General features: G+C 36.6%; 1 protein-coding gene across 6 annotated transcripts; it reads left to right on the forward strand.

The window, feature by feature from the left end:
- Positions 1-76: 76 nt before the first annotated feature.
- On the forward strand, positions 77-27917 carry SKIL (SKI like proto-oncogene). Of its 6 annotated transcripts, none has more exons than XM_038583876.1 (8): positions 80-259; positions 1123-1179; positions 1961-3687; positions 16889-16986; positions 18462-18694; positions 22091-22332; positions 22621-22845; positions 23507-27917. In XM_038583876.1, exons 3-8 carry the CDS (start codon positions 2587-2589, stop codon positions 23663-23665), a joined length of 2058 nt encoding a protein of 685 aa, XP_038439804.1. In that variant the 5' UTR covers positions 80-259; positions 1123-1179; positions 1961-2586; the 3' UTR covers positions 23666-27917. The 6 variants fall into 6 exon arrangements, with proteins under 6 accessions (XP_038439806.1, XP_038439804.1, XP_038439805.1 ...); XM_038583877.1 differs by lacking the exon at positions 1123-1179 and having other exon boundaries at positions 1885-2182; positions 2623-3687; XM_038583878.1 differs by lacking the exon at positions 1123-1179 and having other exon boundaries at positions 77-259; positions 1885-3687; positions 22621-22776.
- Positions 27918-27939: the final 22 nt, after the last annotated feature.

Here is a 27939-nt window from a genome sequence, read left to right on the forward strand (position 1 = left end):
GGAGCGGGGGGCGGGGGGCGGGGCGGCGGGGGCGCGCGCGCGGGGCCGCCGCCGGCTCGGCTCGCGTCCCCTCCCCCCTGCCCGCCCCCGGGCGGCCGGAGACGGCGGCGGCGTCTGCGGGAAGCCGTGTGTCTCCGCAGTGACGTGGGCGGGCCGAGGGCTCGGTGACGTCAGAGGGCTGTGTGTAGCGATGTGTGTGGGGTTCGGAGCGGCGCCGGCACAGCCGAGGGGAGCGGGCGAGCGGCGGCGGCGGGCACAGGTGCGGCCCCGGGGCGCGGGGGACGCGGCGGCGGGGGGCGGGGGGCGGGGGGCGCTGGGGCCGGGGCAGGGCTCGTCGAGCGGCGCGGGGCAGGGGCGCGGGGCAGGGGCGCTGGGGGCGCGGGGGGGGCGCGGGTCCCGGTCCCGGTCCCGGGTGCGGTCGGGGCGGGGGTCCCGCGGCGGGTCGCGGCTCGCGGACCCCGGGCGGGGGCGGGGGCGGGGGCGCGGGGAGGGCGCGGGGAGGGCGCTGCACTTGACCCGGGCGGTCGGGACCCCGAGACCCGGGCGCGCGGCGCTCCCCGCCCCCCCCCCCCGACCGTCTGCGCTCCTCGGGGATGCCCCGGGCGGCGGGCGGCGGGCGGCGCGGGGATCCCGGCTCGCGCCCCGGGCGCCCGCAGACCCCGCCGCCCCGTGGCCCCGGCGGCCGGGGGTGCAGCCCGAGGGTGCGGGGGTAGCGCCCGGCAACTTCCCGCGGCCGGGGCGCGCGGGGCTTTCCGCAGCGGGGGCAGCGCCGGGAGGGCGCGCGGGGTCGCCCCGAGACTGGGGGCTCCCCCCTCCCCTCCCCCTCCCCCTCCCCCTCGGCGTGCACAGCCCGAGGCGTCCCGGCCTCCCGCCTCTCGGCGCCCCGTCCGGCTCCGCGCAGGGTGGGTGGGCGGGCGCGGGCCGAGGATCTCGGGGCTCGGGGCCCCCCCGCAGGTCCGGCCCCCGCCCCCCCCGCCCCCGCCCCCTGCCCGCGGTGGGCGATCCGCGCCCTGCCCCGTGGCCTTGGGCCGCCACCCTGGGTCCTCCTAAGGTGAACTGCTGGGAGTTGGGGAGGCAGAAATTTCCATTGATTGGATTTCTTTCGGATTCTCGCTCAAGAAGGAAGTGGAAGAAGAAGCTTTTCTCTTTCCCTCTTCCTCCATTTGCATTCTTTGTGAGGTCTGTCTGCCTTGTGTGTGTGTGTGTGTGTGTGTGTGTGTTTTGTCCGGGATTAGTCTGGTTAAGGATGGAGATTCCCAGGAGTGGAGTCCGGGAGCTTTTGGCTTCCATGAAGCACATTCACTAACCTTTTAAAGGGAAAGTTAATTTTTGCCTACAGTCATTTCAGAAAAAAAATAACATACGTGGACTAGGTGAATCCATGCACTTAAAATCGTAACTTAGTTCCATGTGGTAGATATCTTAACTGCTATCTGATTTTTTTTTTGGGGGGGGGATGGAACTGGTGTGTATATATATATATATATATATATATATATATATATATTTATTTATTTATTTATTTATTTATTTTTTTCGATTAAGAGCTGAAGTAATGGATTACGGTAAAGTGGCATACCTGAGAAAGCCTCTGGCACTGAGTTTTGGGTGAGATGATCTATCTAAAGACTCTTCCTATTCTGAGTTGGAGTAGCCCTCCCTCTCCCTTTTGAGGAAGACTATTGCTCCCTTTACCCATTCTCCAGATTGCTTTCCTGTTTAAATGAAGCTCTTCTACTTAACTGGTGCTAAATTTAAAGAAGTCGCTCACCTCACCTTTGGTAAAGTGAACTCAGTCTAAGATTAAGAAACTAGTTTCACACTGACCCTTTGGCCTCTGGAGCAAATTCAAATATAACTCTCCCCCACCCCTTTCTCTTCCAGATTAATTAAAAGAAGAATGAACAGTAATCCATGAAGATAACTGGGCAACCTTTTTTTTTTTTTTTTTTTTTTTTAGGTATCATTTTTAACTGTAGGAGTTCAAGTGGAGTCAAAAGCTCTTCCCACTGGTGTGAGGATTTATACAAGCCTTCAGTTTATCAACACAGACCAACAGATCATCACTTTTAGAGAAGATACTTTTTTTCCCCCTTCTTCCTTTTTTGGTGTCCTCGGTGCCAAAAACTAATTTCGGGAGCGACTCTTTGATTTGTGTTTGTGTCCAGGTTTTGTGACACAGGTAATCACACAAACTTTTCACATGTTTTGCCTAAAACCAAACCAAACCACTGCATTGATTCTGGACTTCTCGAATTGAGAGAATTGTTAAGTGTACTTTAATGCATATATTGGAAGAATTAAGAGAAAAGGCTTCTTCATAGGTGTGCCTCTCAAAATTATATTCTCTATTATTAGCGACAAAAGAAAAAAGTTTATAGCACTGGCAGTGAAATTATACTAGAGCAGAAGCAGAACCAGATCAAGTTGCAAAATCTATTAAGGGGATTTCTCTGAACATTGAGATTTTCTGTGAGAGTAAGTTACCCTAAGTATTGACACATACTGCTTTTCTCTCTTCCAATGAGTGACTAAAAGAACAATGCACATTTCAGACTTACTTATTTAACACGACAGTTTTTAGCCATGGCAAACCTGCAGACAAGTTTTTCCCTGCTTCAGGGCTCCAGTAAAAAACTGAATGGGATGGGAGATGATGGCGGCCCTCCAGTGAAAAAAATGATGACAGACATTCACGCAAACGGGAAAATGATGATCAACAGCAAGATGCCAACCGTGAAGAAGGAACACTTGGATGACTATGAAGTGCCAATGGAAACTGATGGGGAACATGTCAAGCGAACCTGTGCCTCTGTGCCTGAACCTTTACATTTAAACCCCAGTTTGAAACACACTTTGGCCCAGTTCCATTTGAGCAGTCAGAGCTCTCTGGGTGGCCCAGCGGCGTTTTCTGCTCGGTATTCCCAAGAAAGCATGTCCCCTACCGTGTTTCTGCCTCTTCCGTCTCCTCAGGTTCTTCCTGGGCCACTGCTCATCCCTTCGGATAGCTCCACGGAGCTCACCCAGACCGTGCTGGAAGGGGAGTCCATTTCTTGTTTTCAGGTTGGAGGAGAAAAGAGACTCTGTTTGCCCCAAGTCTTAAATTCGGTTCTCCGAGAATTTTCGCTCCAGCAGATAAATACCGTGTGTGACGAATTGTACATCTATTGTTCACGGTGTACTTCAGACCAGCTTCACATCCTAAAGGTCCTGGGAATACTTCCATTCAATGCCCCATCCTGCGGACTGATCACGTTAACTGACGCACAGAGACTATGTAACGCTTTATTGCGGCCACGCACTTTTCCCCAAAACGGTAGCGTACTTCCTGCGAAAAACTCATTGGCCCAGTTAAAGGAAACTGGCAGTGCCTTTGAAGTGGAACATGAATGTTTGGGCAAATGTCAGGGTCTCTTTGCACCCCAGTTTTACGTTCAGCCTGATGCTCCGTGCATTCAGTGCCTGGAGTGCTGTGGAATGTTTGCACCCCAGACATTTGTGATGCATTCTCACAGATCACCTGACAAAAGGACTTGCCACTGGGGCTTCGAGTCCGCCAAATGGCATTGCTATCTCCATGTGAACCAGAAGTACTTAGGGACACCTGAAGAAAAGAAACTGAAGATAATTTTAGAAGAAATGAAGGAGAAATTTAGCCTGAGAAACGGAAAGAGAACCCAATCCAAGGCAAGTTTTGTTTTGTTCTGTTTAAATAGTAATTTTGAATAATGGCAGAGGTTCACTTTGAAATCAAGGCTATATTTAGACTATTGCTTAACCTGTGCATTAAGAAGCTGTTCCTGCTCACACAACACAACAAAAAATACTGGTCTCTGTAATGTGTTATGTTTGTGTTACACATTTTAGGCTATAAAGTGCTTTCCTGTGTGTGTGTGTATGTGCTCGTTTGATCTTCCAAACAACCTAGTGCAAGAAGTAGGATTATTCCCATTCTACAGATAAAGAGAATGAGGCTCAGAGAGATCAAGTGGCTTTCCTAAGATTATACAGCCAGGGAGTGGGGGATCTGGGGCTTCTTTCTCAAGTCATGTTCTCTTTCTTTTTCACACATCCTGCTTTTTGATGACTAGATCTGTTGTTGTCCTAGGACTGGAGATAATTTACACTTTGGTGTTATTTCCATTTGCAAATGGTGTAATAGCTAGCCAAAACAATCCTGGTTGTAGGCTTCAAACAGCATCTTTCAAAGGTAGATCTGGGATTTCTAACACTGTTTCTGTACCTGGTATTTAGGCTTGATCGGTATTGGAAATAAATGGAAAAGGTAGGTTTATCTGAAGAATCTGTGATTCCAGTAAGCAAGTTTTTTTTTTTTTTTTAAAGAAATAACTTTAAAAGAATATGATAGCTTTAGAATAAAAAGATATTTTTAGACTAAATATTAATATAAAAATCTGTCAGTATGGAGATCGTAAACATGTTTCCACCACATTATCTGGTATCTGAAGATCTTCATTCTAAGAGTTTGAATGCCCGGGTAAAACAAGATTTGGGTTATTAAATATCCAGTTTGTTGATCTGGTTTTAACGTATACTTTTCTACTTGATTAAAATCCATATACGAGCTAGCACTATTTAACACTTACAATGTGGCAAATGTTCTTGAGCGGTTTTACGTGTATAATTTTATTTGATTCATACAACAAAAGATTGGCCATGTTTCATTTTAAGAATCTAATTTTTCCACTCTTAGTTTTTATTTCTCGAAAGAATCTCTGCCTTTTCTACTTCACAGACGAAATGAATGAGGCGTATTAAATGACTGAGGCTTATTCACAGCAACATTAGAACTTGGGCTAGAGCCTAAGATTTGGTGTCATGTGCTTTATTATGGTACCTTTAAGGTTTTGAGGGAAATTTAGTTACAGTTTAGTTTTAGAACTATGATTTGCTTCTGAAGCTCAAGAGGGTAATTTTAGACTCGAATTCAGGATAGTTTGCTACTTGCCATTTCCAAAGGGTCAGCACTTTGAGATTCCTTGCCTGTGGCTACTAGATAAGTGTATATTGTTCATGTGCAGTTATTGACTGATTTTAAAGCAGGATTGACTTCAGGCCAGTTCCCAAATTGCAGGACTTGCTTACAGCTGGATTGGCCCCACGCTGAAGTTTGTGCTTGGAAATTATCTACATTCTCAAAACGTGGCATGCTCCTTTTGATATTTGTGGTATCTTGCCCTAAGTCAATTAGGAGCCCTACTCTTACATGCCCATAGGTGACCACATTACTTGCCAGATGTTCTTGCTCCAATAATCTTCATTGCTCTAACATAAGCATTTTTGGGATAAACTACTTTGCCTGATATTCCTGCTCTGCGTTTGTGAGAAAAAGCATCTGAGAGCCAATGATAAAGGTTAAAAAGAAAAATGATGAATTTACTTAACCGAAACTGAATGTGCCAGGATTTGGGTAAAATTGAAACCATTCTTCATCTGGATGTAGTCCTTTATTGTCTCAGAAATTATTTATTTGAATTCATTTTTTTATTTGGGAAGGTCCGAGATTTTTTCCTTCACCTTTTGGCTATGTTACCTTTTTGCAGATTTACTTCAGTGTTTTGGTGTATTTTGTTAGTATTTCCAATTTTATGTGAATTTTCAGCAATTTAAGGAAATTTAGGAAGATTTCTAGTAATCAAATCTTTAGGAAAGAAAACTTTTGACTTCATGTGTATGTGTATATATATGTATATACTTGAGTGGTTTATCATGCTTGCCACTTCATATTTTGAAAGTTTACTCCTTAAAACTTTGTGAGGTAGTTCTTTCTTGAAGGTCTGTGAACAAGGCTTCTCAGATGAGATACCAGCCCCAGATGGGTCACATGTTCCAGGTTGTATAACTAGTGGGTGGTGGAGTCAGGAGTCCAATGCAGTTCTTCTGACTTGACATCTAGTAGTTTTCACAGCTTTTCCCTAAAGCAAACTTAGTAGTAGAAACTGAATTTTGAGAAACAGTAACTTTTCCTATCAATTTCCCTAAGTATACTGGTTCATAAACACTGTATTAACTTGAATTATAAACTAAGGTATATAACTGGGAGGGGGGCGGCTAGGAGATATCCTTGACTGGGGAACATTTTTTATTATCTTCTGTGAGTCAGTGAGTCGGTTGCCAAACAAACCAAGTAGACCCAGAGGAAACTCATTTGAAAAAGTCAAGACAGGCTTTCTTTCTTTCTCTCTCTCTCTCTCTCTCTCTTTTTTTTTTTTTTAAGTACAAGAGTATACTAAATATATTAATCTCTTATGTAAAGTACCTTATGCTTACTGTGAATGCTAATGTAATTCAATATATTTTGATAATTCAGTATGTTTATATAGTTTACATAGTCAAAGTATTGTCTTAGATTGAAAAAACAAAATTATGAAACTCAATAGGCAGTTGATTGAAATGTAGCAACTGTTAAACTATTTCCAAGGGTGGAAATTATATTAGTAATGATCACCAAACTATTTGCATGACTAATAGCTACATTTAATTTGCATAGTTAGTAGCTATATTTAGATGGGAGAAATAAGTGGTATAAGGTCAGTGTTCTAAGTGAGGAACTGGCTCTATGTAGAAACCAAAGGTATATTTTGAACTCTTTCTTACTCAGGTCACGACAAGAAACACATTTGATTTTAGATCTGCCTAGGTGGCTTTGCAAAATGGTGTTCTTAAACTATTTATTTCTTCATATCACCAGAGCTTTTTGTGCTTTTTGTTAGAAATATGGTTATTGTATTTTACCATGTGTGAATCTATGCAAGAATGCCCTATTTCTTTTCCAGTCTTCAGTGGGTATTATTTATTTGATCTAATTCTGATTTTGTGGATCTTACATTTTTGTCTATGGATAAAAGGTTGCTAAGCAAGTTGATCATTTTAAAAAAAATATTTTATTTATTTATTCATGAGAGACACACAGAGAGAGAGGCAGAGACACAGGCAGAGAGTGAAGCAGGCTCCATCCAGGGAGCCCGATGTGGGACTTGATCCCGGGACCCCAGGATCACACCCTGGGGCTGAAGGCAGCCGCCCAACCGCTGAGCCACCCAGGCGTCCCAAGTTGATTTTTTTTTTTTTTTAGTTTATTTATTGAGAGAGAGAGTGTGGACACGTGTGAGTGGGGAGAGGGGGAATCTCAAGAGGAATCCCAAGCAAACTCCATGCCAAGCCCGGAGCCTGGTGCTGGGCTTGATCCCATGACCCCGAGATCATGGCCTGAGCCGAAATCAGGAGTGAGACACTTAGCCAACTGAGCCACCTAGGTACCCTGCAAACTGATCATTTGTAAATAAAATTTGGAGGGTAATATTTACTTAAGATTATTTCCAAGCAAGTTAGAAAAGCCCCCTTGTAGTCATAGGTGGTTCTTTACTATTACAGAATGTGTCTGACAATCTTTAAGGTAAAGATGGTGTATATGCCCTTATGTATTTTTTTTTAAAAAGATTTATTTATTTATTTTCAAGAGAGGAAGAGTGTGAGTGCACGCATGAGCGCAAGTGCACCTGTGTTCAGAAGTGGGGGGAGAGGCAGAGGGAGTGTATCCCAGACCCCTTGCTGAGCGGGAAGTCCAATAGGGGCTCCATCCCTACAACCCATGAGATCACGACCTGAGCCAAAACCATGAGTCAGTCACTTAACCTAGTTGGTTTGAACCACTCAAGTGCCCCATGCCTTGATATTTTTTTAAAAGAGTAAAATTTAGATTTCTAACATTCAGACTTGATTACTCTTATGTAAGTAAAATATTATGGTTTTTACTCAGGAGAAGAAAAAAAACCCTATAGATTATCTACAATGCAAACAAGATGATGTAAAGATATCAACTAAAACTTTTTTTTAAAGCCCATTATATGTTTTGCTGTTTTTAGTTTTGCATTTTCCTTTCAGTTCATCATTTTTGCAGAGGTCACTGGAATAATAGTACAAAAAATTTTTCCCGTCTTGTAAATGGTTTTCTTTTGTTTAGGAAGTGCATTTCTTAGTCCAAACCTAAATGAGGTAAGGAAATAAACTAGAGAAAATGGGCAACTACAAACAGTAGTGTTGAGACAAAATGTGTTCCAGTAACAGTTGGGGCACATTTGGTGGTAATCTGTTATATCAGAGATATAGTTTGCATTTTGTTATTAGCATAAGTTTTGATCAAGTGGGGATAAAGTTAGAATCAGATTGTTTGTGCTCATATGGGGGACTAGTATGAATATTTTTGTCTAACTTTTAAAATTAATAATTAACTTCATGAGTTTAGAGACTTTTTCTTATTTTTCCAGAATGTAAGTTTAGTGCTTCGCACGTCAAAGGCACTCAGTGAAATCCTTTTTATAGTTGCATAAATTTTTGAAAAGCAACACTGCATTATATTTTAGAATATTTGGAGTTTTTTAGAAAAATGATGGTTCTATCTGGAAATAAACACATATGTAATTTGCAGATAAACTGTTGAATGAGATAACTGACCCAAATAAGAGAATAGAAGTGAAAGCATTTTGGAGGTTAAGAGTCTAGAAGTGTAGGGTGATGCTTCAAACTGTTATTGAAATATTGAATATATATTTGGGGACTTTTCCTTCCCCCAAACCATCTTCTTGACTTAATCTAGAATTATGTGAAGATATTTCTAATACAAATAAAGTAACTGAGTATTGGGTTAAAATGTACTCACTCTTAATTATTTGCACTCATTAATTATACTGGTTGGATATTTACTTACTAAAACGAAGTTACGCAAGAAGAAAAGTCTGAAACAGGTCTATTATAAGAATTATGTTTGTAAGGACAAATTATGTTTTAGAAGGATGGTTCAATGAAATCTTAGAACGGCTTTGGGAATAGTGCCCCCTTATGGTTTAGAAATTACAGAGCCTGTATTCGTTTTTTTTACCATTAAAAAATGATAAAACATTTATAAATGTTAACACTTTTTTAAAAAGCTTATGATGAACTTAGAAATTTATTCTTTTTGGTCTGAGAAATGGGGAAAAATTAAACTTCAAGGAAGAAGATAAAGGGTATACCTGAATCAATGTGTAGGCAGCCGATAGTGTTCTCATAGCTATATATGTATTAAAATTTATGCCACTGGGAGAACAAGGAAGTAATCAAGAATTGGGTTAACTTTAATCTCTTTAGAATTCTGGAGAGGAAAGTGTGGAAGTGGAACTCAATTTGTTTAAGAGGTAGAACTAGTTTGGGAATAGCTTTAGTAATGGCTAGAACCTTTATCTTGTCCACATGCAGAATTTTGTTCTAATGAAGGATCATAACATAAAATAACTTAAAAATCTTATTAGATTGCAAAAGCAAAAAAAAAAAAAAAAAAAGAAAAGAAAATATATGATTAAATTCTAAACCTTTTCTTAAGGTGTAGTTTGCCTCAATCACTAGATAAAGTATTACAGCACTATGCAAGGCAGAAAAAGGAATGAATAGGAAAAACAAAATTACTTTAACTCATTTTGATTTCTAGACTTAAAAGTGGGTCACAGATGTATGTACATAAAAATGAAACCCAGGCCCCCTAGGGCAGGAATTTATTTTCTAGTTTCTGAATCTAGAATATGGTAGATGTTTAATAAAGGTTTAAATAACTGAATGAAAAGTCTTTCTAGCCCCATAAAGTTACCAGTGATTTTCGAGGATAAAAACAGTTTTAATTTTAAAGTGAAGTGGCATTTTTTTTTTTAATTTATGGTATTGAATTTATTTTGAGATTTCAAATAGCACTATAAGTGCATATTTTGTTTATGTTATGGGGACAAGGAATACAAAAGTTTAGGAAACTCACTAAAGACCATTTTGGTAACAGTAGAACTTTTATTCCATGTCAAAAAGTTATTTTTGGTGCGATTATGAAAGCAATATAGGCATTGTAGTAAATCCTAAAGAAGCCCAAAGAAGAAAACAAAATTTCATAATTTGTAATTGTAACATAGAGTGATAATTCCTTTACATATGTAATACTTTGTAAATCGGTGCAAAAACACTGGCACAGTACACAGGTGTTCTTAATACAGGACCAGCTGTTGAAATAATACTTTTGGACCAATTTTAAGACAGTTCACTTGGAGCAAGGTTTATCTAATTGCAATTTGTCGTTCATGTAGTAGGCTTTTTCATCTGGGCTTCCATGAAAGGAGAACTAAGCCCTATAGAAAATGACCTGAGTGAAGGTTTCATCAGTTCTCCTAAAGATGGTATATAGTACCATTCTAAATGCTTTAGAGTGAAGTTAATTCGTTGCATAAAATGGATGCCTTGGGGCATTTGGGCTTGTCTCTTGAGAACCCCAGTTGAGAAGGGCCAGGAGGGTTATGAAATCAATTTAGAGGGTCACCAGCATTCAAACAAAATGAAATAGAGTAAAGTAAAAAATAGACTACATTGCACATAATAAAATTAATCTACATTTTGATATTGTCAATATCCATTAATTGCAGGCGAAAATGATCTGAGATCATAATTTTTAAAAAAGCATATGTGCTGAAATGGGATAGAAAAGCAAAATGTTAGATTTATACAGATATTTTGGTGAAAAGACATATATGACAGGAAGATTGCCAAGTTATTGTAATATTAAATGGATTGGACACTGTAGAATTCCAGTATAGAAAATTTTATTTTTAGGGGCATCTGGCTGGCTCAGTTGAAGGAGCATGTGACTCTTGATCTTGGTGTTGTTAGTTCTGGGCCCACATTGGGTATAGAGATGAACTTAAATAAATAAACTTAAAAAAATTATTTTTAAAAGTACCTGGAATTTATTAACAGGACTTATCAGTTTTGCTCCTTTTCCTTCACATTGTAAAGGGAGTGATAACATGCTACTGACTTCACATGGTTTTGTTTCCATAAAGGATTTCAGATAATAGTGTACCTTATAAAAATATGAGCCTTTGCTATTCCTGTGAGCATAGTTAAGCACTTTAAACTTAAAATTGGTTTTGCCAGATAGGTGGTATCTTTCAGTGTGGGGGAGCAGCAGGCGTTGCTGTAACTCCTGAAGATCTGTCTTTGGTAAGTTAGTGGAGGTGCTTAGATCATATTGTTTCAGTTTTGCATCGTGTTGATTAATCTAATAATTACAATGAAGCAAGGCACAAGGCTAAGTCTTAAAGTCTCTTAAGTAGTTATTTGCTACCTTGCAACACTATTCCTATTTCAGTTGAAACACTCATTCACAACATGTTGGAAGTATTGAGGTAACTTGATCCTTTAGTGAGAGATTCAGTTTCTTTCAGTAGGAGTTGTTGGCAGCTGTGTAGTAGGGTGTCTTTGTGTCCTAAAATCATTTATTGGCCACTTGAATGGCTTAGTATTATAATAACACAGTACAAAGATCCTGACAAGTCTATTCACTATATACCTAAGAAGCTATTGCTTAGCTATGTATTCAGTTATGTGTTTAGTAAGGTTGCTAATGATTTATGTTGGGCTTGTACAAAGTAATGTATGCTTAATATTTAATATGTATTATATTTTGCTTCTTATGTAAGCACATCAGAGGGGTAGTCTGTTAAATTTACCAGTCTGCTAGTCCTTTGTATGCTTACTGTCTCATGAATACCACAATTTAAACATTTATCTTTTATAGCTCTTCCTAAATTCTGTTTTAAAAAATAAATTTTCCACATATTTAAAAAAATTTAATTTTGATTTTTGGTGAGATTTTGGCAGTCCCACCATTATGTTGAGGTATTACGTCGATTTCTTTAGTTCATTAATGTTTGTTATTCATTAAAGATAATATTAGTCTGATAATTGCAATTAAAAACTAGAGTGCCGCCTAAAAGCAGTTTATTATTGGAGGTAAGTCTAAGAATTGTAAAGGATATTTATTTATTTATGTAAGTACAAATTGGAATGTTTATATATGAATAATGCTGAGTGAGTGGGATTGCTTTTGTATCTATAAAATGGCAACTAAAATGTTTTGTGTTTTTTTTGGTAAATGAAATCAAGTTCTCTAAATTATTTGTCATTGTAAGACTAATAAGCATTGTGCCACCAAAATACAATAGTTCTTTATGAGGAAATCTGATTATCAAAGGATCATGTGTGTATAGTAAGTCGAAATTTAGAGGAACTTTCATAAAGCATTTCCTGATGTTTACTTATTTAAGATGAACTCTTCTATACATTTTGGAATTGTTTAAATTTTGCTTTCATAGACATTATTTGTTGTTTAGTGACTTAGAGAAAGAACTTTGGAATGAAATAATATGTCTAAAAATTTTCCTATGTGTTTCAGATGAGGATGCCATCTGTTCATTTTGTGGTAGATAATGGTGGGGGAAGTTGGGCATTTTAAGATGTTTAAGGCTCTAACTTAAGATACTAAGTGATCTATTTCTCTCCTTTGCCAAGTAATGTATTCTATTTTAATGTTTAACTACACAAAATGAGTAAGTTATTCATTCCTACATTGAAAGGTAAGATAAGAGGTGATAGATGCTCATATCTTGGTATCTGATTTTTATTCCTGATCAGTAGTAGCATTACTGCTGTGCCATTTAATTATATTGTTCTTTTTTTAAAGACCTAATTTGTATGTTGACACAAATGCAGAATAGATGAGAAAATCTGGCATGCCTGTGAATTTTCTGTTGTATAATATGTGCTTTTCTTAATTGTTTTTAACACACAGGGTAAGTTGTTATAAATGTGTTTATGGCTTACCACATGTTGGGTAAAATTAAATCCCAACATCTTATCATGGTTAGTGTTATATATTTCCCCATCATTTATATTATTTAATTTGTAGATCTGATTTCTAAAAATACACCCCAGAGACTGTTGGGCTTCTTTGGTACTTCATGGAGTAGAAGGATATTGAATGTGAAAGAGCCTGTCTTCTCAGTTTCACGGTAGCAGAGTAACGTGATAAAAGGCCACCGTGGGAATTAATGAGCTAAGCCGTCATTCAGAATTTATTCAACAAATAGTTATTAGTTCCTGCTATATTCCAGGCATGGTGCTAGGTACTGGAAATACAAAAGTAAGGAAGATGGTCCTTGACCTCAAGCTGCTGTTGAAGTGGAGGCTGGATAGCCACTTGTCAAGGATTTTGAATGAGGAATACAGACATTGGCTAGTGGACTGCACGAAGGATCTTTAAGGAAGGTTTCTTTAGAACCTGTAGACTGTGATTTTATTAGGTTGGTGTGAGATTAGAAAATAAAGGACAGAAATTAGGGATGGATGTTTAAAATGCTAGCAATTATTTATGGTGGCACCTGAAGTTTAGAGACCTAGAAATAAAGATGCACTGAGTTTGGATCGTGAATAAAAGTAAAACTTAACACAAATCAAGCTGTAGAGTTTTGAAATGAGTGTGATCAAAATTAAGTCAGATTTTTTTTTTTAAACTGAGTCAGATTTCAGGTCAAGATCTTTGGGTGAGGAAGTTTAGAACTTGCTATTTTAAAGATTTGAGATTCCAGATATAATAGAAAAAAAACTTTTGAATATATAAGTCAATTTTAGTAAATTGAACTTTAAAAATCTGGGAACAGTTGATATCTTGGGCAGTAGATCCAGAATTATTTTAGATATGAAACTGATTTAAAGTGGAACTTGCTTTATTTTTTAAATAATGAGCTTAACAAAGGATTTCTAGAAAAAAATTCTCATTTAATTCAGGCTGATGTCCTATCTCATTGATTTGTTAGAGTGAGCTTATCCATGCTTATTAACACCTCTTGTCATACAGTGTTGGGGTGAAAAATGTTCTGCCTAAGTGAATTTTCTGGATGATGAAGCTACTCTTTTTAGCAGGTGTTTTTTTTTTTTTAACTTAAACCTTTTTCATGAATTCTAAAATGTCTTAGTTTTCAGTCTAAGTGGTAGGTATATAGTTAATGGTTTATATCATTTATAATTATTTGTATACAGTATAGTATTTATATCTGGTATATATATTGAATATAACTATGTCACGTTAACTCAAGACTTCTTAAACATCAGTTACTGTACTGTGTTGTGATGAAGGTAGAGAACAATGGAGATATTTTAAATTATTTGCCCTTGGCTTATGATAAAGCTCTCCTATTGTCTTGCTTTTTGAATCAGTTTTTGTGTCTGCACCTTGTAATTCTCCTCTCTTTAGGCTATCAGCTGTCACCTGGTATCTGTCATTTAGTATCTATTGCTGGCATTACCTTTTCTAATTTACTGGTAGAACTGAGCTATAGGTTGAGAAACTGTCAGCAAGTGATTGGCACTTTAGAATATTTAATCTGGACTGTGAGTTTTTTCTTTTTTTTAAGATGGTATTTGTTTATTAGAGAGCACGCATGCACAAGTGGAGGGCAGAGGGGTGGGCAGGGGGAGGGAGAAGCAGACTCCCCACTGACCAGAGTGCCCGATGTGGGGCTCAGTCCCAGGACTCCAAGATCTTGACCTGATTAAGCCACCTAGGTGGCCCAAGATTGTTTGTTTGTTTGTTTTAATTGTATAGAGCCTAGAGGCCCTTATGGAATACTGAACTCTTAAATCCTTTGAAAATACCATTACGTTCCCTAATCTGATGGTTTTGTCAGTTTTTCAAATTCCTGTTCATTCTTAACCAAAATGTTGATCTTCTGCCAATAGAAGTTACCATATTTTTATTTTTTGCTTTTCATTGGTCTTAAATCATCTCCTGATTGGTCAGATTTTGTAATGTTTGCTCCAAAAGTGGTTTCCTTTTCATTTTCAACCCATTTTGTTTTGGCTGTGGGTTGTCCGATTTCTTTGGAGTTTCTTCATTCTAATTGTTTTCCTCCATTAGCAGGAACTCCCCCAATCAAACCATGGACAGTTTATGAATAGATTTTGCTTCAATCACAATTGCTTACATCTGTAGATCTGTTTCTGTTCTATTTTAGTAGTTTCTTGGTTCTAAACTGGAATATTAGGACATCAGACAAAATAGTTTTCCTAATTTCTTAGTATTTGGTGGCTGTCTTCTAAGCACTGAATTATTGGGTGAGGATGTCATTTCCCACACACCTTACCTAGTTGAAGAAGAGAGTGGAGACTTTCAGAGGAATATCCAGCACTCCTTTTTGTCTCAGTTTTTCATTATCTCATTCTCCATTCTGTCCTCTCTTATTCCATTGGGGTTGTCCATTAGCCTCCTGTCTTTATTGCTCTCCCCAAACCTTGTCTCCTTTCAGCTCCCTCCTCTACTACATGAGTCTTGTTCCCCCTTTAAGAAAACTATTTTCCCAAGAGGGAAGGGTAGTTATTGTGATTTGAAATATGGCGCTGTTGGATGGTGGTAGTGGGGAGGCCATATAGGACCAAAATAAAGGAGAAGTTCGTTGTCACGGGTTATTTTCTTTCTCAGTTTCTGAACTTCAGTTTTCTAATCTATAAAATGGAGGTCATGATACCTACTTAAGTACTTGTTAGAATTAAGTAGGGTGTATAAAGTTATTAGGTAGATAGATGTTCATTAAGTAGCCAGTTATCTCCTCCTTTTCCTTTATTCACATATATGGTTTGAGGAAATATGGTTTACGATAAGTGTTAGCAAACACAATAGTTTTGAGTTTAGCCTGCTTTTTTTTTTTTTTGTTTTTTTTTTTTTTGTTTTTTTCCTGGTGTGTAAGATGTTTCTTAGGGATCAATTGCCTGGTAAAGTAAGGGAGTGGAGGCAGGATTGTGTGGAGGGAAGGTAAAAATGTGCACTGCCGTCCATCTCATCGGTGTTTTGGCCAAGCTGTCGAGTGAATAATGCCCATTTGAGTTGTACCATGTTAGGCTAAAATGTCTGCTCCTTTGGACTCCTCCCTCCCTCCCTCATATCAGGCACCGTATCAGCTGCCTAGAGAAAGACACAAGCCAGCTTTGAGGAGTTTGCTCACAGGCTGTGCTGCTCAGGTCCAAGCCGACTTCTTGAGGCAGACCCTCTGAAGATCTGTAGAGTTCTCTCTGGGCAGCTCTCTCTTCCTGAAGGCTCTATCAGCCTTGGTCTTTCTGGACGTGCTGTCCGTCTCCTCCACTCAAGGTTACTCTGTGAGGCTCTACCTGGGTTCCCTTGTCTTTTTAATTATTGTTTTTCCTTTTTTTTTTTTAACGTTTCACTGTACTTTTTTTTTTTAAATTATACATCTACCTATTCATCCGTCTATCCACCTTTTTTTACTTCCAGTTTTATTGAGAAATAATCAACACACATTACTGTGTAAGTGTGAGGCATACAGCACGATAGTTTGATTTGCAGATATTGTGAAGTGATTACCACAGTAGGTTCAGCTAACATCTATGCTTGTAACACAGTCTGTCTTGGTCTCTGAGGTGCAGTGGGGTGCTTTAGCCTCACCGCTTCCATCCTCCCATTTTATAAGATGCTCTCAGTGTGTCTTGTTCTTGAATAGGGGTTTGTTTTTCTTGTGAGGGGGAGCAAAGTCAAGAACAACCTATGTTGCCATCTTAGTGACATCACTCCCCTGGCAAAGTATTTATTGATAGAGACTGTTATCTAATCCACTAACACATACTGTAGGGAAGGGGTATATGCTCTCTGATTGTGGCAGCAAGAAGAATCTGAACTTACCAAAGCTGTTGTACATTTGCAAGGTGTACTATTTAGAATGGATTTTAAAAATAGATTCCTTAGTACGAAATTTTATGAAATTCTTTCTGGTAATCCATGGTTCCATGCATACTGAAACTATTTCTGTGATGGGACAGTTCACGTGGTTTTGAGTGACAAGATTTGGTACTTTAAGGGAAAGCTGCCTTATTAGAAGAGGACTCTCAAGTAACGTGACTCTTATTAGTCAGGGTTCTCCAGACGCATCCAGTGGCCCTGTCAAGTTGACACATAAAATTAACCATCATGTATTTCCTCAATGAACTTTTTCCTTTCTGCATTTTTCTACAGATAGATACACCATCAGGAATGGAATTACAGTCATGGTACCCTGTTATAAAGCAGGAAGGCGACCATGTTTCTCAGACACATTCATTTTTACACCCCAGGTGAGTGGGTATTGGCTCATTTGTTAATTCACTCATTTGTTCATTCATTCATTCAACATCTGTGTGTCAGGTACTGTTCTAGTTCCTGGGAAGTCATTATTTAGTTTTAGGCTTGTTAATGAAATGAGTCATAAGTTGTGTTGAATTTTTGAGATAACCGTTTTTTGGTGTTTTATGTTCTTTCTAGGAATTTGTTATTTCCCTTTCACCCTAAAGTAAAAATTGGAAGTTTTCCTTTAATTTCCTTACTTCTCTTTAAGAGGTAAACCAACTCTACAAGAGTTTGGTATGCAACTTTGATATTTTACAAAGAAATGTTTTGAAACTCAGAAGCTTTCTTAGTAACCATGTCCTTCAAAATCCAGCTTCATGTTTTCAATAAAAATGTACCTTGGATTATAAACTTTTTATTTATTCCTAGATTTTTATTGCTGTAGATACATATTCTCCCCAAACATGGTAATGAAGCATCTCAGTCTTATTTACATTTGCAGAGTTCCTACCATACCTATTGTGTTTGAAATAAGTCTTTGGGCAATATTAAATCTGTCAGTTTTCTTAGCAGAATACTGAGTTTTCATCCTCAGAATTCATGTAATTAGTAAAGAAGAACAGAGATTACTGTATAAAAAAATGAGATGTAATGACTTAGAGTTTAGGGAATGAAGTAGTACATCAGTAAGTGGTTGCATCTTTTGGCTAAAGGTTATACAGATTACAGTTAATACTTCAGTATCTAGCTCAAATTTGTTCTATGGGTCTCTCAAATAATCTGAACAATTTTATGTTTTATGTGAGCTTTGAGCAAAATTGGTAGTTCTCCCTTCAATCTTAGTTTTGTACAACTTATTGAGGTTTTATCAAATTAAGAAGTACTAAAGTATTTCAGAAAAATTGCTCTGTGGGGTTTGAAACAAGTAGGACTGCCCAGCCTCAGTAGCTTCGTGGTATTCAAAGTGCTATACAAGAAGGGCCCTGGGAGCTCCTCATCGGGCCTGTGGTGAATCATGAATCAGGCCATAGCTTTCTGGTGTGGGATTGAATCAGCCTGTATAAAAAAAGAGCAAGGATTCCTTTCTTTGGACCTGTAGCGGGCAAGAAAATGGTAGTGCCTGGTCTTTTTTCTTTGTAGCATAAGCCTTACCTATTCAGGGCTATTAAACAGCTCTAAAGTGCTTCATGCTTTTAGTTCTCAGGTGGTTTTGAGGGAAGGAGATGAGACTAATTTTCTTTCCCAGTATCTCTCTAGTGTTTAGAAATTACTTTTTGCAAAATAACAAAAATTACTCATAATTTTGCACTTACTCTCTAAAGTACTGAAATTTTAAAGAATTCTTTTCTATGATCCTTATTTTCTGAGTTGTTATGTCGTCTGTGTTAGTATAAAGTTTTTTAACCATAGAAATAGATTTAACATATTTTGCTTTTTTACCCAAATATAATATGTGTCTTATTTTGCCTTTCTGTGTTTTTAGCTACTACTTATACATGTGTGATAAAGTGGTTGCCCCAAATGTGTCGCTTACTTCTACTGTATCCCAGACTAAAGAGGTTACAAAGACAGAGACAAGTAGGTCCATACCAAGACAGTCAGAGAAGCCTCATAGTAGTGGGAAACATCAAAAGATGGTGTCTTACCCAGATGTCTCACTGGAGGAACAGGAGAAAATGGATTTAAAAACAAGTAGAGAATTATGTAGCCGTTTAGGTAAGTATTCAGAAATTATTTTTTTTAAATCATATATCTAATAACTATGTTTATTCATCATTTTTAAAGAGGATTTCTATTTAAGAGCGTGTTCCAGATCATTGAAGCTTTTATCTTAAAAAAAATGTACCTTTTGAAATTCTGAGTGACTACTTAGAACCTCAGTTCTTACCCCTTTTTTTAGAACAGTTATAGCTATAGAGGCTAATGATAAGTGTATGTAGGCTACATAGTTTCATACTGCAAGTGATTTTTACGTGATTGTTTTTTCCTTTTCCTGCCCTTTTTTGCTGTCAGTTTTCTTCAGAAGGTCCTTTCTAATTTGCTGTGAACTGCGAAGCCATTTTATAATGCTAAGAAGTATTTTGGGGCACCTGGCTGGATCAGTTGGTAGAGCATTGTAACTCTTGGTCTCAGGGTTGTGAGTTCAAGCCTCACGCTGAGTGTAGAGCTTAAAAAAAAAAAAAAGAATAAATATCTTAAAAAAAGAAATAATGCTAAGAAGTACGTAAGAATAGTTAGGTATAGGACTCAGGGAAACTTAGCCATGTGATAAGCAAGAATTGAAGAATTGAAAACTCATAGCTCTAGGAGCCAGGCAGATGGCATAAAAGCAGAATGCTGGCTAGACATCTTTCAAGAAAAAAAGAAAAGCTGCCTAGTTACAGTGTCTTTTAAAATACTGTGGACCAAGTGAGACATGTCTGTTCAAAAGCTGCCTATTTTACTACCTATATAGCAGCAGAGCTTTGCTTACAGCTTAGACAAGTGTAAGTAACAGTTATTTCAGCTTTCTTAGAGTAGTTGAAGAGCCCGTTAATCATTAACTGTTTTAATAGGTAATTGAGATTCTTTGGGGGGTTTCTGTACTTTAATTATGAGATTTTCAAAATTCAACTTTCTTTGGATTTAAATATGGCAAACTATAATTAGAATGTACTATTATGTCATATTTGTGTTATATTTTATTTCCCAATCTAATTCTAGTGACTTTTAAAAAATTGTTGGTAGAGTTCATATACTATAAAATATACCCTTTTAATTAAGTGTGCAATTTAGGGACTTTCAGTAAATTCACAAAGTTCAATAATCACAACTGTTTAATTTCAAGACATTTTCATCATCTCAGAAAGAAACCCTGTAATCCATTAGAAGTTATTCTCTATTTTCCTCTTTCCCCAGCCTCTATTTATTTTTTGTCTTTATAGATTTGTCTATTCTGGATATATATGAAAAATATTATGTAATATGTGACCTTTTATTGTCTGGCGTTTCACTTGGCATAATATTTTTTTAGTCCATGTTTTAGCTAGCATATTTTAGTACTTGTTTTCTTTATATAGTTTAATAACATTCTGTTATTGTATAGTTAAATATACTACGTTTTGTTTATCTACTCATCAGTTGATGGACATTAAATTGTGTCCACTTTAAAAAAAAAAATAGGCTCCATGCCAAACATTGGGCTTGAACTCATGACCCCAGGATTAAGGAGTCCAATGCTCTACAAGTGAGTCAGCTGGGTGTTCCGAATTGTGTCTACTTTTTGGCTGTAATGAATAAAGTTGCTGTGAACACTTATGCACATGTTTTAATGTAGACATGTTTTCATTACCTTTGGATATGCATTTAAGAGTGAAAGTCTGGGTCATGTTTAACATCCTGAGGGGCTGCCAAACTGTTTTTTAAAGCAGCTGTACCATTTTCCTTTCTACTAGCGGTTTATGAGGGTTCCAATTTCTTAGATCTTTGTCAACACTTGTTATTGTCTCTCTTTTGATTATAGCCATCCTAATGGTTGTAAAGTGGTATCCATGGTTTGGATTTGCAATTTTCCAATGACTAATGATATTTGGTGCCTTTCTATGTTTTATTGGATCTAATCAGATCTTTTGCCAATTTTTACATTGGGTTGTCTCTTTACTATTGAATTATAAGTTCTTTATATTTTCTGGATAGTAGACCCATATCAGATATATGATTGCCATTCTATCAGTTGTCTTTTCATTTTATTGTTGGTATTTTCTGAAGCACAAACGTTTTATTTATTTTTTGTTTATTTTAGAGAGAGTATGCATAAGTGGAGTGGGAAGAGGAGAAGGAGGGAGAGAGAGAATCTTAAGTAGGCTTCATGGTCAGTGCAGAGCTGGAGTTGGGGGGCTCAGTCTCACAGCCCTGAGATTGTGACCTGAGCTAAAATCAAGAGTCAGACGCTTAACCAACTGAGCCATGTAGTTACCTCAAAACAAAAAAATTTAAAAATCTGATGATGTCCAATTTATTTTTTCTTTGGTTGCTTATGTAGGTGTTATGTTTAAGAAACCATTGCCTAATACAAGGTCACAGATTTACATATAAGGGTTGTAGCTCTTACATTTAGGTCTTTAATCCATTTTGAGTTAATTTTTATATACAGCGTGAGGTTCAGTCTCACTCTTTGTATGTGGATGCAGTTGTCCCAACATTATTTGTTGAAAAGACAATTCTCTCCTGATTGAGTTGTTTTGGTGCCCTTGTTGGATATCGTTTGCCCATAAAAGTATGGATTTATTTCTGGACTTAGTATTTATGCTAATACTACACATAGCCTTGATTTCTGTAGCTTTGTAATAAGCTTTGAAATTGGGCAGTGTCAGTCGTAATAGTTTATTACTCTTTTTCAAGATTGTTTTGGCTATTTTGGATTCCTTGCTTTTTCATATGAATTTCTGCATCAGCTTGTCAATTTCTGCCACAAAGTCAGCTGGGGTTTTGATAGGAATTGCATTGAAAAGGTAGATCAATTTGGGGAATATTACTGTCTATCTTAGTCTGTTCAGGCAGCTATAACAAAAATACCATAAACCGGGTGGCTTACACCACAAACATTTACTTTTTACAGTTCTGGAGGCTGGGAAGTCCAACATCAAGGCACCAGCAGGTTTGGTGTCTGGCAGAGGCCTGCTACCTGGTTCATAAATGTTTGTGTTCTCTTCAGACGCATGATGGAAGTCCTCAGGGCATAGATCCTATCATGAAGGCTGCACCCCCATGATCTAATTATCTTCCAAAGGTCCACCTCCTAATACCATTATTTGGGGCATTAGGATTTCAACAAATGAATTTTGGGATCACTAACATTCAGTTAATGATACCATCTGAACAATATTAAATCTTCCAATCCATGAACCTTGGATGCCTTTTCATTTATTTAGGTCTTTAATTTTTTAAATGATGTTTTATAGTTTTCATTGTATAGGTCTTGTACTACTTTTCTTAAATTTATTCTTAAGTATTTCATTATTTTTTATTTCATATGTAAATAGAGTTTTTTCCCCCATTTCATTTGTGGGTTGTTCTAATGACTTTTTAACAGTGATATTCATTTTTTTGTTACTTCATTTTTGCCTCTCAAAGATCCATCAATCTCAAGTAATTCTACAAGTAAAAAGAAACCTGAGTCTACCACTTGCAATTTCACCAGAGACACAAGCAAGGCAGGAATAGACCATGATACCGCCGCTTCATCTCCACTTCTTGTCAAAGATATCATTTGCGAGGATGACAAGGGAAAGATCATGGAAGAAGTAATGAGAACTTATGTAAAACAACAGGAAAAACTGAACTCAATTTTGCAAAAGAAGCAACAACTTCAGATGGTAAAATTGTTATCTAAATGATAATCTATTATGAAAAGATACTTTTTGCATATTCTCAAGAAAAGTCAAGAGAGGTATTATAGATGTGTTTAAGATTTAGAGTTCTACACTCATAAGCAGGGTTTTTAAAAAAATTTTAGAGAAAATAGTTTTCAAGATAATTACTTTTATATAAAACTGATATGACAGCTGAACTTTAGATGTTTTCTGTCCTGTTTTTTTCTGTATTGAAATTTTTAGCATGATGGAAGTAAAATAAAAGTTGTATTGTGATTCTTTATATTACAGGAAGTTGAAATGTTGAGCAGTTCAAAAGCCATGAAGGAACTCACTGACGAACAGCAGAATTTGCAAAAAGAGCTTGAATCTTTGCAGAATGAACATGCTCATAGAATGGAAGAATTTTATATTGAACAGAAAGACTTAGAGAAAAAATTAGAGCAGGTAATGAAGCAAAAATGTACGTGTGATTCAAATTTAGAAAAAGACAAAGAGGCTGAATATGCAGCACAGGTAAGAATTACTCAGTTTGTATAATGTTGCCCTTTCAGTGTGGAAATTGAAGGTGTTACCTTCTCTATTAAATTACTTTTTGTCAAGCTCATTTCATTGGGCAAGATTTCAAAATAGGTAATTCTGTTAAACACAAGTTTATAGCATATCATCCAAGATGATTTTTTTATTGTGATTGCTTTATTAAACTTTCCTTAGGTTTCTGTAGTTCAGTTGCCCAAATTGCTAATCTCTAGCTGTCTGAATATCAAATGTTGTATTATCTTAATGTAGTAAATGGGCTTTCAGATCAACAAATTAACAGACATAAACTGTTACCCACTATGTTCAAAAGCACTTGAGCAAAAAGGAGTAACAGCTCACAACTTGGGGAAGATGAACAAATCACCCTTAACTTGAGCAGGCTGTGTGAGGGGTACACTAAAGTGTAGGACACGGTGACAGTGGTTTAGTGTTAGTTCTCTTGACCCTTTGTTTTTCCCTCAATTCAATGTTATGTCAAAGTTGGATGAGTATTATTAGATATTTAAGAGATTGTAATATGCACGAAACAGTTCATTTTGTAAAAAGTAATTTGAAAGTGGGTCTTTGCCATGGTGTGAGGATTAAATGGAAAAACAAAACTGAATGAGAACTAACACAAGTCTTTTAAATCCCTCAGTTGGCCGAACTAAGACAGAGATTGGACCATGCTGAGGCCGATAGGCAAGAACTCCAAGATGAACTCCGGCAGGAACGGGAGGCAAGACAGAAGTTAGAGATGATGATCAAAGAGCTGAAGCTGCAAATTTTGAAATCATCTAAGACTGCTAAGGAATAGAAACCTTTATAGAGATTCATCTGTGTATTCCCAACAGGGTTTATTTTTGTTTGTTTATTTGCTTTGGTTATTGAATTCTGAATAACTTGTCTGCATGAAGATAACTAGGCATCCTATCCATTTGTAGATCAGAGAAAGTGAAGAGATTATATATTAGTACATAAATTTTTACATTTTCCAAATGAATGAAAATGTATGTTTCTTTGTACTTTTTTTCAACCAGCTTAGAAACAGTACTATATGGTTTCAACTATTAGATAATCTGCCTATATTTCTAATGCAAATTTAGCAGTTGTATACTTTTTAAAAGCTGCATTGTGTAATGGATAGTTGTGGTCAGTTTTGTTACCCATATTTCAGACTCAATTTTACATACGATGGTGGCTTCATATTTCAAAAATACGGAGCTACTGAAGGAATTGAATCTATTTTTTTCATTAACACAGCCTCCTTTCTAAACGGATACAGTATGCTCATTATTACACATAAAATTTGCTTTTATTTTGTTCATATTATAGAACGAATTTCCACCAGTTCTCTTTCTTTTTTAATGTCTCCTAAGAGACATTCTGTCAAGAGGAATTTCATTGATGAGGTTATAGCACACCCCATAGGCATAATGAGGAAGGATAACATACTCTGTTATACACTGCTATTAAATACAAGAAGCAGTTGTAATCTATTTTTTGCTTTAAATGTGGTTATATTTAGAATTTCTTTTTAATGCAGCAACTTCAGAAGAGGGAATAAAATGTAATTTTTGAACTTTTGTTTATGTTGTTAATAGAGGTGTGAAAATATTAATGTTGAGAAAAAACTGATAACCATTGATGTACATCAGTTTGTATACAATCCATAACCCTCCTGTACAGTTTTTATATGTAGTTATGGGTCTTACTGAAATTTATATAATGGATTTGTTTTCTGTAATGGGTTTGTTTTTCCTTAAAATGTAAAATATTAAACACCTTGAAGGTTATTTTGGATTTTTGTATGTTTAAATGTTAAGTCTTATCAATATTTGCACGAATGGACCATTGTCAATTACTACTTAATATCAAAATCAGGAATTTACAGTCAGCTGATAGTGTATGATAGGTTAATATAGGGAAGTTTAGTTACCTGCCACTAAAAGGTTTTTAGATAATTTTTAGAAGATAAAGGAATTCCATAGTTTGGGGGAGGGGCAAATCTTCTGCACTTTTTTTTGCACAGAAAAGTCTGTCATTCTTTAATGGCAAATTTCATATTCATTAATTCTTGGCTTAAAAAATACTAGGTAAAATTCTTAGTATGCATTTATTAAAGGAACTTTCCTGAAGCTACCATTAATTGACATTATTATTCCAGGAATTTTCTGTTTGTGTTCTCATGTAGAGTACTGTATGAAATAACTTGAGAGCTAAATTTATTTTTTAAATAAATCAGCTAGAGTTAAGGTTATATACTATTCCTGGTATAGACGACAGATGCTCTACTGATACAGAACTTCAAAAATCAGTAGGTTATCATTTAGTCAGTTATTTTCATATTTTGCTTAATGGTACTTACATATCCTAAAAGAATTTTTGTACTTTTCAAAGTATAGTTTCTTTACTAGAGTGTGATGTAAATGTGTATTTTCTATCTTCCATTTAAATTTTTACTATATTAACCCTGCAATTAATTTGTTGTTTCTTGGACTCCTCAAGGAGGAACAAATGTTAAAAATGATATACCCTCCTAATACCTTTTATTTAGATCTGGAGAAAGAAAAATCACAAAGACAGTTTATGATAGTGTTCATTTTAGTTGTGTCAGTTAAGCTTTTTGGGAGATAACTCAAGCCCCTATAATTTCATTTTTCTAATTTACTAAAAAACTTTATGCTTATATTACTTAATAAATGACAAGCTTACATAAGTTTCAACCCAAAACCTCTACAATAAGTTGCTTAATCTTTGAAGTATTTTATTTTAAAATTCTAAGCAGTGCTTAAACATCTTTAAAATACATAAACTCTTAATTTAGAATTGAGTAAAAAAATACTTTTTCTAATCCTTTGCATTAGAAAAACCTGCCACGTGAAATTGTATAGTCTTCATTTTCCAGAAGATACATTGATGTGCCATAGGTTTCTGTTTAACTTCCTTGAAAATAGAGATTTTAGTCAATTGTAAATATTATACCTATTCTAGTTAAAAGTAATTTTAAGTTAAACTGCACCACATAGGTTGAAAATAGAGAGATTTTGTAATACTTTAAAAGTGGCCTCTGCTGAAATATCCATATAAACTTATTCTTCTATTCTTTGCATGCTCATTTTGTGTGTTGGTTGCTAGCTTAAAGTTTGTTTTGGTGTTAGTTTTTGTGTGCCAGTTTATTAGGCAAGCAGATTTTTCCTCAGACTTTGTAATATTATTCTTTTTAGGAAAAATATTAAAATATTTACTTTAAAAAGCTGCATTAAAGGAACGGCCTATCAAAAGTGCTAGAGCATCTTAAGGAAGAAAAGATAGAGTATTAGCTTACTGGGTGATGGGTGATGTTTAATTTGGGTGATGATAGTTTCTATACTTTAAACATTGTGAGTAAAGGGTACCAAATCTATAAAGGCAGTAAATGTAAAACCTGCTGTCATTGAGGAAGCTCTAAACCAGCCTGATTTCACAAATGCAACTTGTAACACTATGAAAGGATTTGACCAACAACATAAGTTTGGCTTGTGCTTTAGTTTTGTAAAGCATATTCTTTTGCTTGAATTTCTGTGTCCATGAGAGTCAGGATGTTTTATGCTTCTTGAACTAATTTTATAACATATTTAATATATTACCAGTTGAGATATAAAATCATTTGTACATATTGAATTAAAAACCAGTTACTAAAGTAGGTGAAATAGACTGAGTACAATGATATTTGCAGGTTATACATAGGTTTTGGAAGTCATGACCAAACAACCAGTTTATTTGCACATCTGTGGCTTCTGTTTGAAGGAAAGTAGAATGATGAGGAAACTCGAGTAGTAAGAAGCATGTTCAAGGTATTTCCCTAAAATTAATTGTCAAGCTGGTGCTGAAAGTTTTTGATCAGCTTCTAAAATTTTCTTTTCAGTGAGTTACATTTTGATTCCTTAGGGGAAAAATCCTCATTTTCATTTGCTCTTATGCATTTAATACGCACGACAGGACATTAAAAATCAATATAATGAAAAGTTGTGCTCATACTGTACACCTGTTTCTGTGCTTAGAACTACTTGTTAATTTTTATCGAAGCTGTCAGCAATAAGGGACACATTACTGCTGTATTATACATTGTGGGATTGAATAAACAGCTTAAATTTTTTTCTAGTATAGGATACTGACGCATTTCTATTATTGGAAGAAATTTGTATGGGTATTCTATATTGCATCTTGTTTAAAAGGACAGGTTTTTTTGTTTTTTTGTTTTGTTTTTGTAAAATCTTTACATTTTAGATGGCTTCTAAAACTGTAATGCAATCTGGAGCCTGTTTCTTTAGTGATAGAACTAACTGTCTTACATAGTGCTACTGTTTTTGAATTAGCGATCAAATGTAAAAACTGAAATTTAAAAATTAAGCCCAGAAAACAAAAATGTATTAAGTTAGCTGAATGTAAAAGAAATTTATAAGACTTTTTTCCTTCAATATAGATACCTCACTTGAAAATAAAGCACAGCATACTTAAAGTAGTTCTAGTAAAAAGAAAAAAGTCCCACAAAAGAATTGCTTAATCTAGGACAACTTTGGGGGAATTATAGTTTGGGAGAAATAAAATATACTTGCTTTTAACCATCCTGTTAGAAGTATTTGCTTATCCTGATAATTTTAAGCCAACACAGTAGTCTTAAATTATTTCTGAATTTCTAACCTGTGAAGGCAGTAAGTGAAATAACTGTTCTGCAACTGTTGAAACAAGTTGTTGACTATATTGACCATAAATCAATTTAAAATTTTGCCAATGATGTACAGTTTTATGGTTAAAATTGCTGTGGTTGGTTGCATCACATGACACACAAAACTGTCCTCTACCTCACGTGAAATAAATATTTTATATGGTTTTACTATAAAAACAAGACTCATCTATCTGGTCACTTAGTTTACAAATTTTGAATTATATTTATTGAAACATGACATACTGTGCTCTCAGCTTATACCTCAATCGTATTTTGTGCTGTTTTCCATTTTCATGCCCTGTAAATAACTTGTATAGATTGTGGATTAAATTCCAAATAAAAACTTTTAATGCCAATGAAACTGATTGAAGCCATTTTAGTAT

This window comes from Canis lupus, chromosome 34, assembly GCF_011100685.1.
Source record: "Canis lupus familiaris isolate Mischka breed German Shepherd chromosome 34, alternate assembly UU_Cfam_GSD_1.0, whole genome shotgun sequence".
NCBI classification, from domain to species: Eukaryota; Metazoa; Chordata; class Mammalia; order Carnivora; family Canidae; genus Canis; species Canis lupus.

Excerpts from the sequence above, each read along its gene's own strand:
- SKIL (XM_038583876.1), top strand. The coding sequence starts at position 2,587 with ATGGCAAACCTGCAGACAAGTTTTTCCCTGCTTCAGGGCTCCAGTAAA. Across the intron at positions 3,688-16,888 it reads GAAAGAGAACCCAATCCAAG|ATAGATACACCATCAGGAAT; the intron begins GCAAGTTTTGTT and ends ATTTTTCTACAG. Across the intron at positions 22,846-23,506 it reads AGGCTGAATATGCAGCACAG|TTGGCCGAACTAAGACAGAG; the intron begins GTAAGAATTACT and ends TAAATCCCTCAG.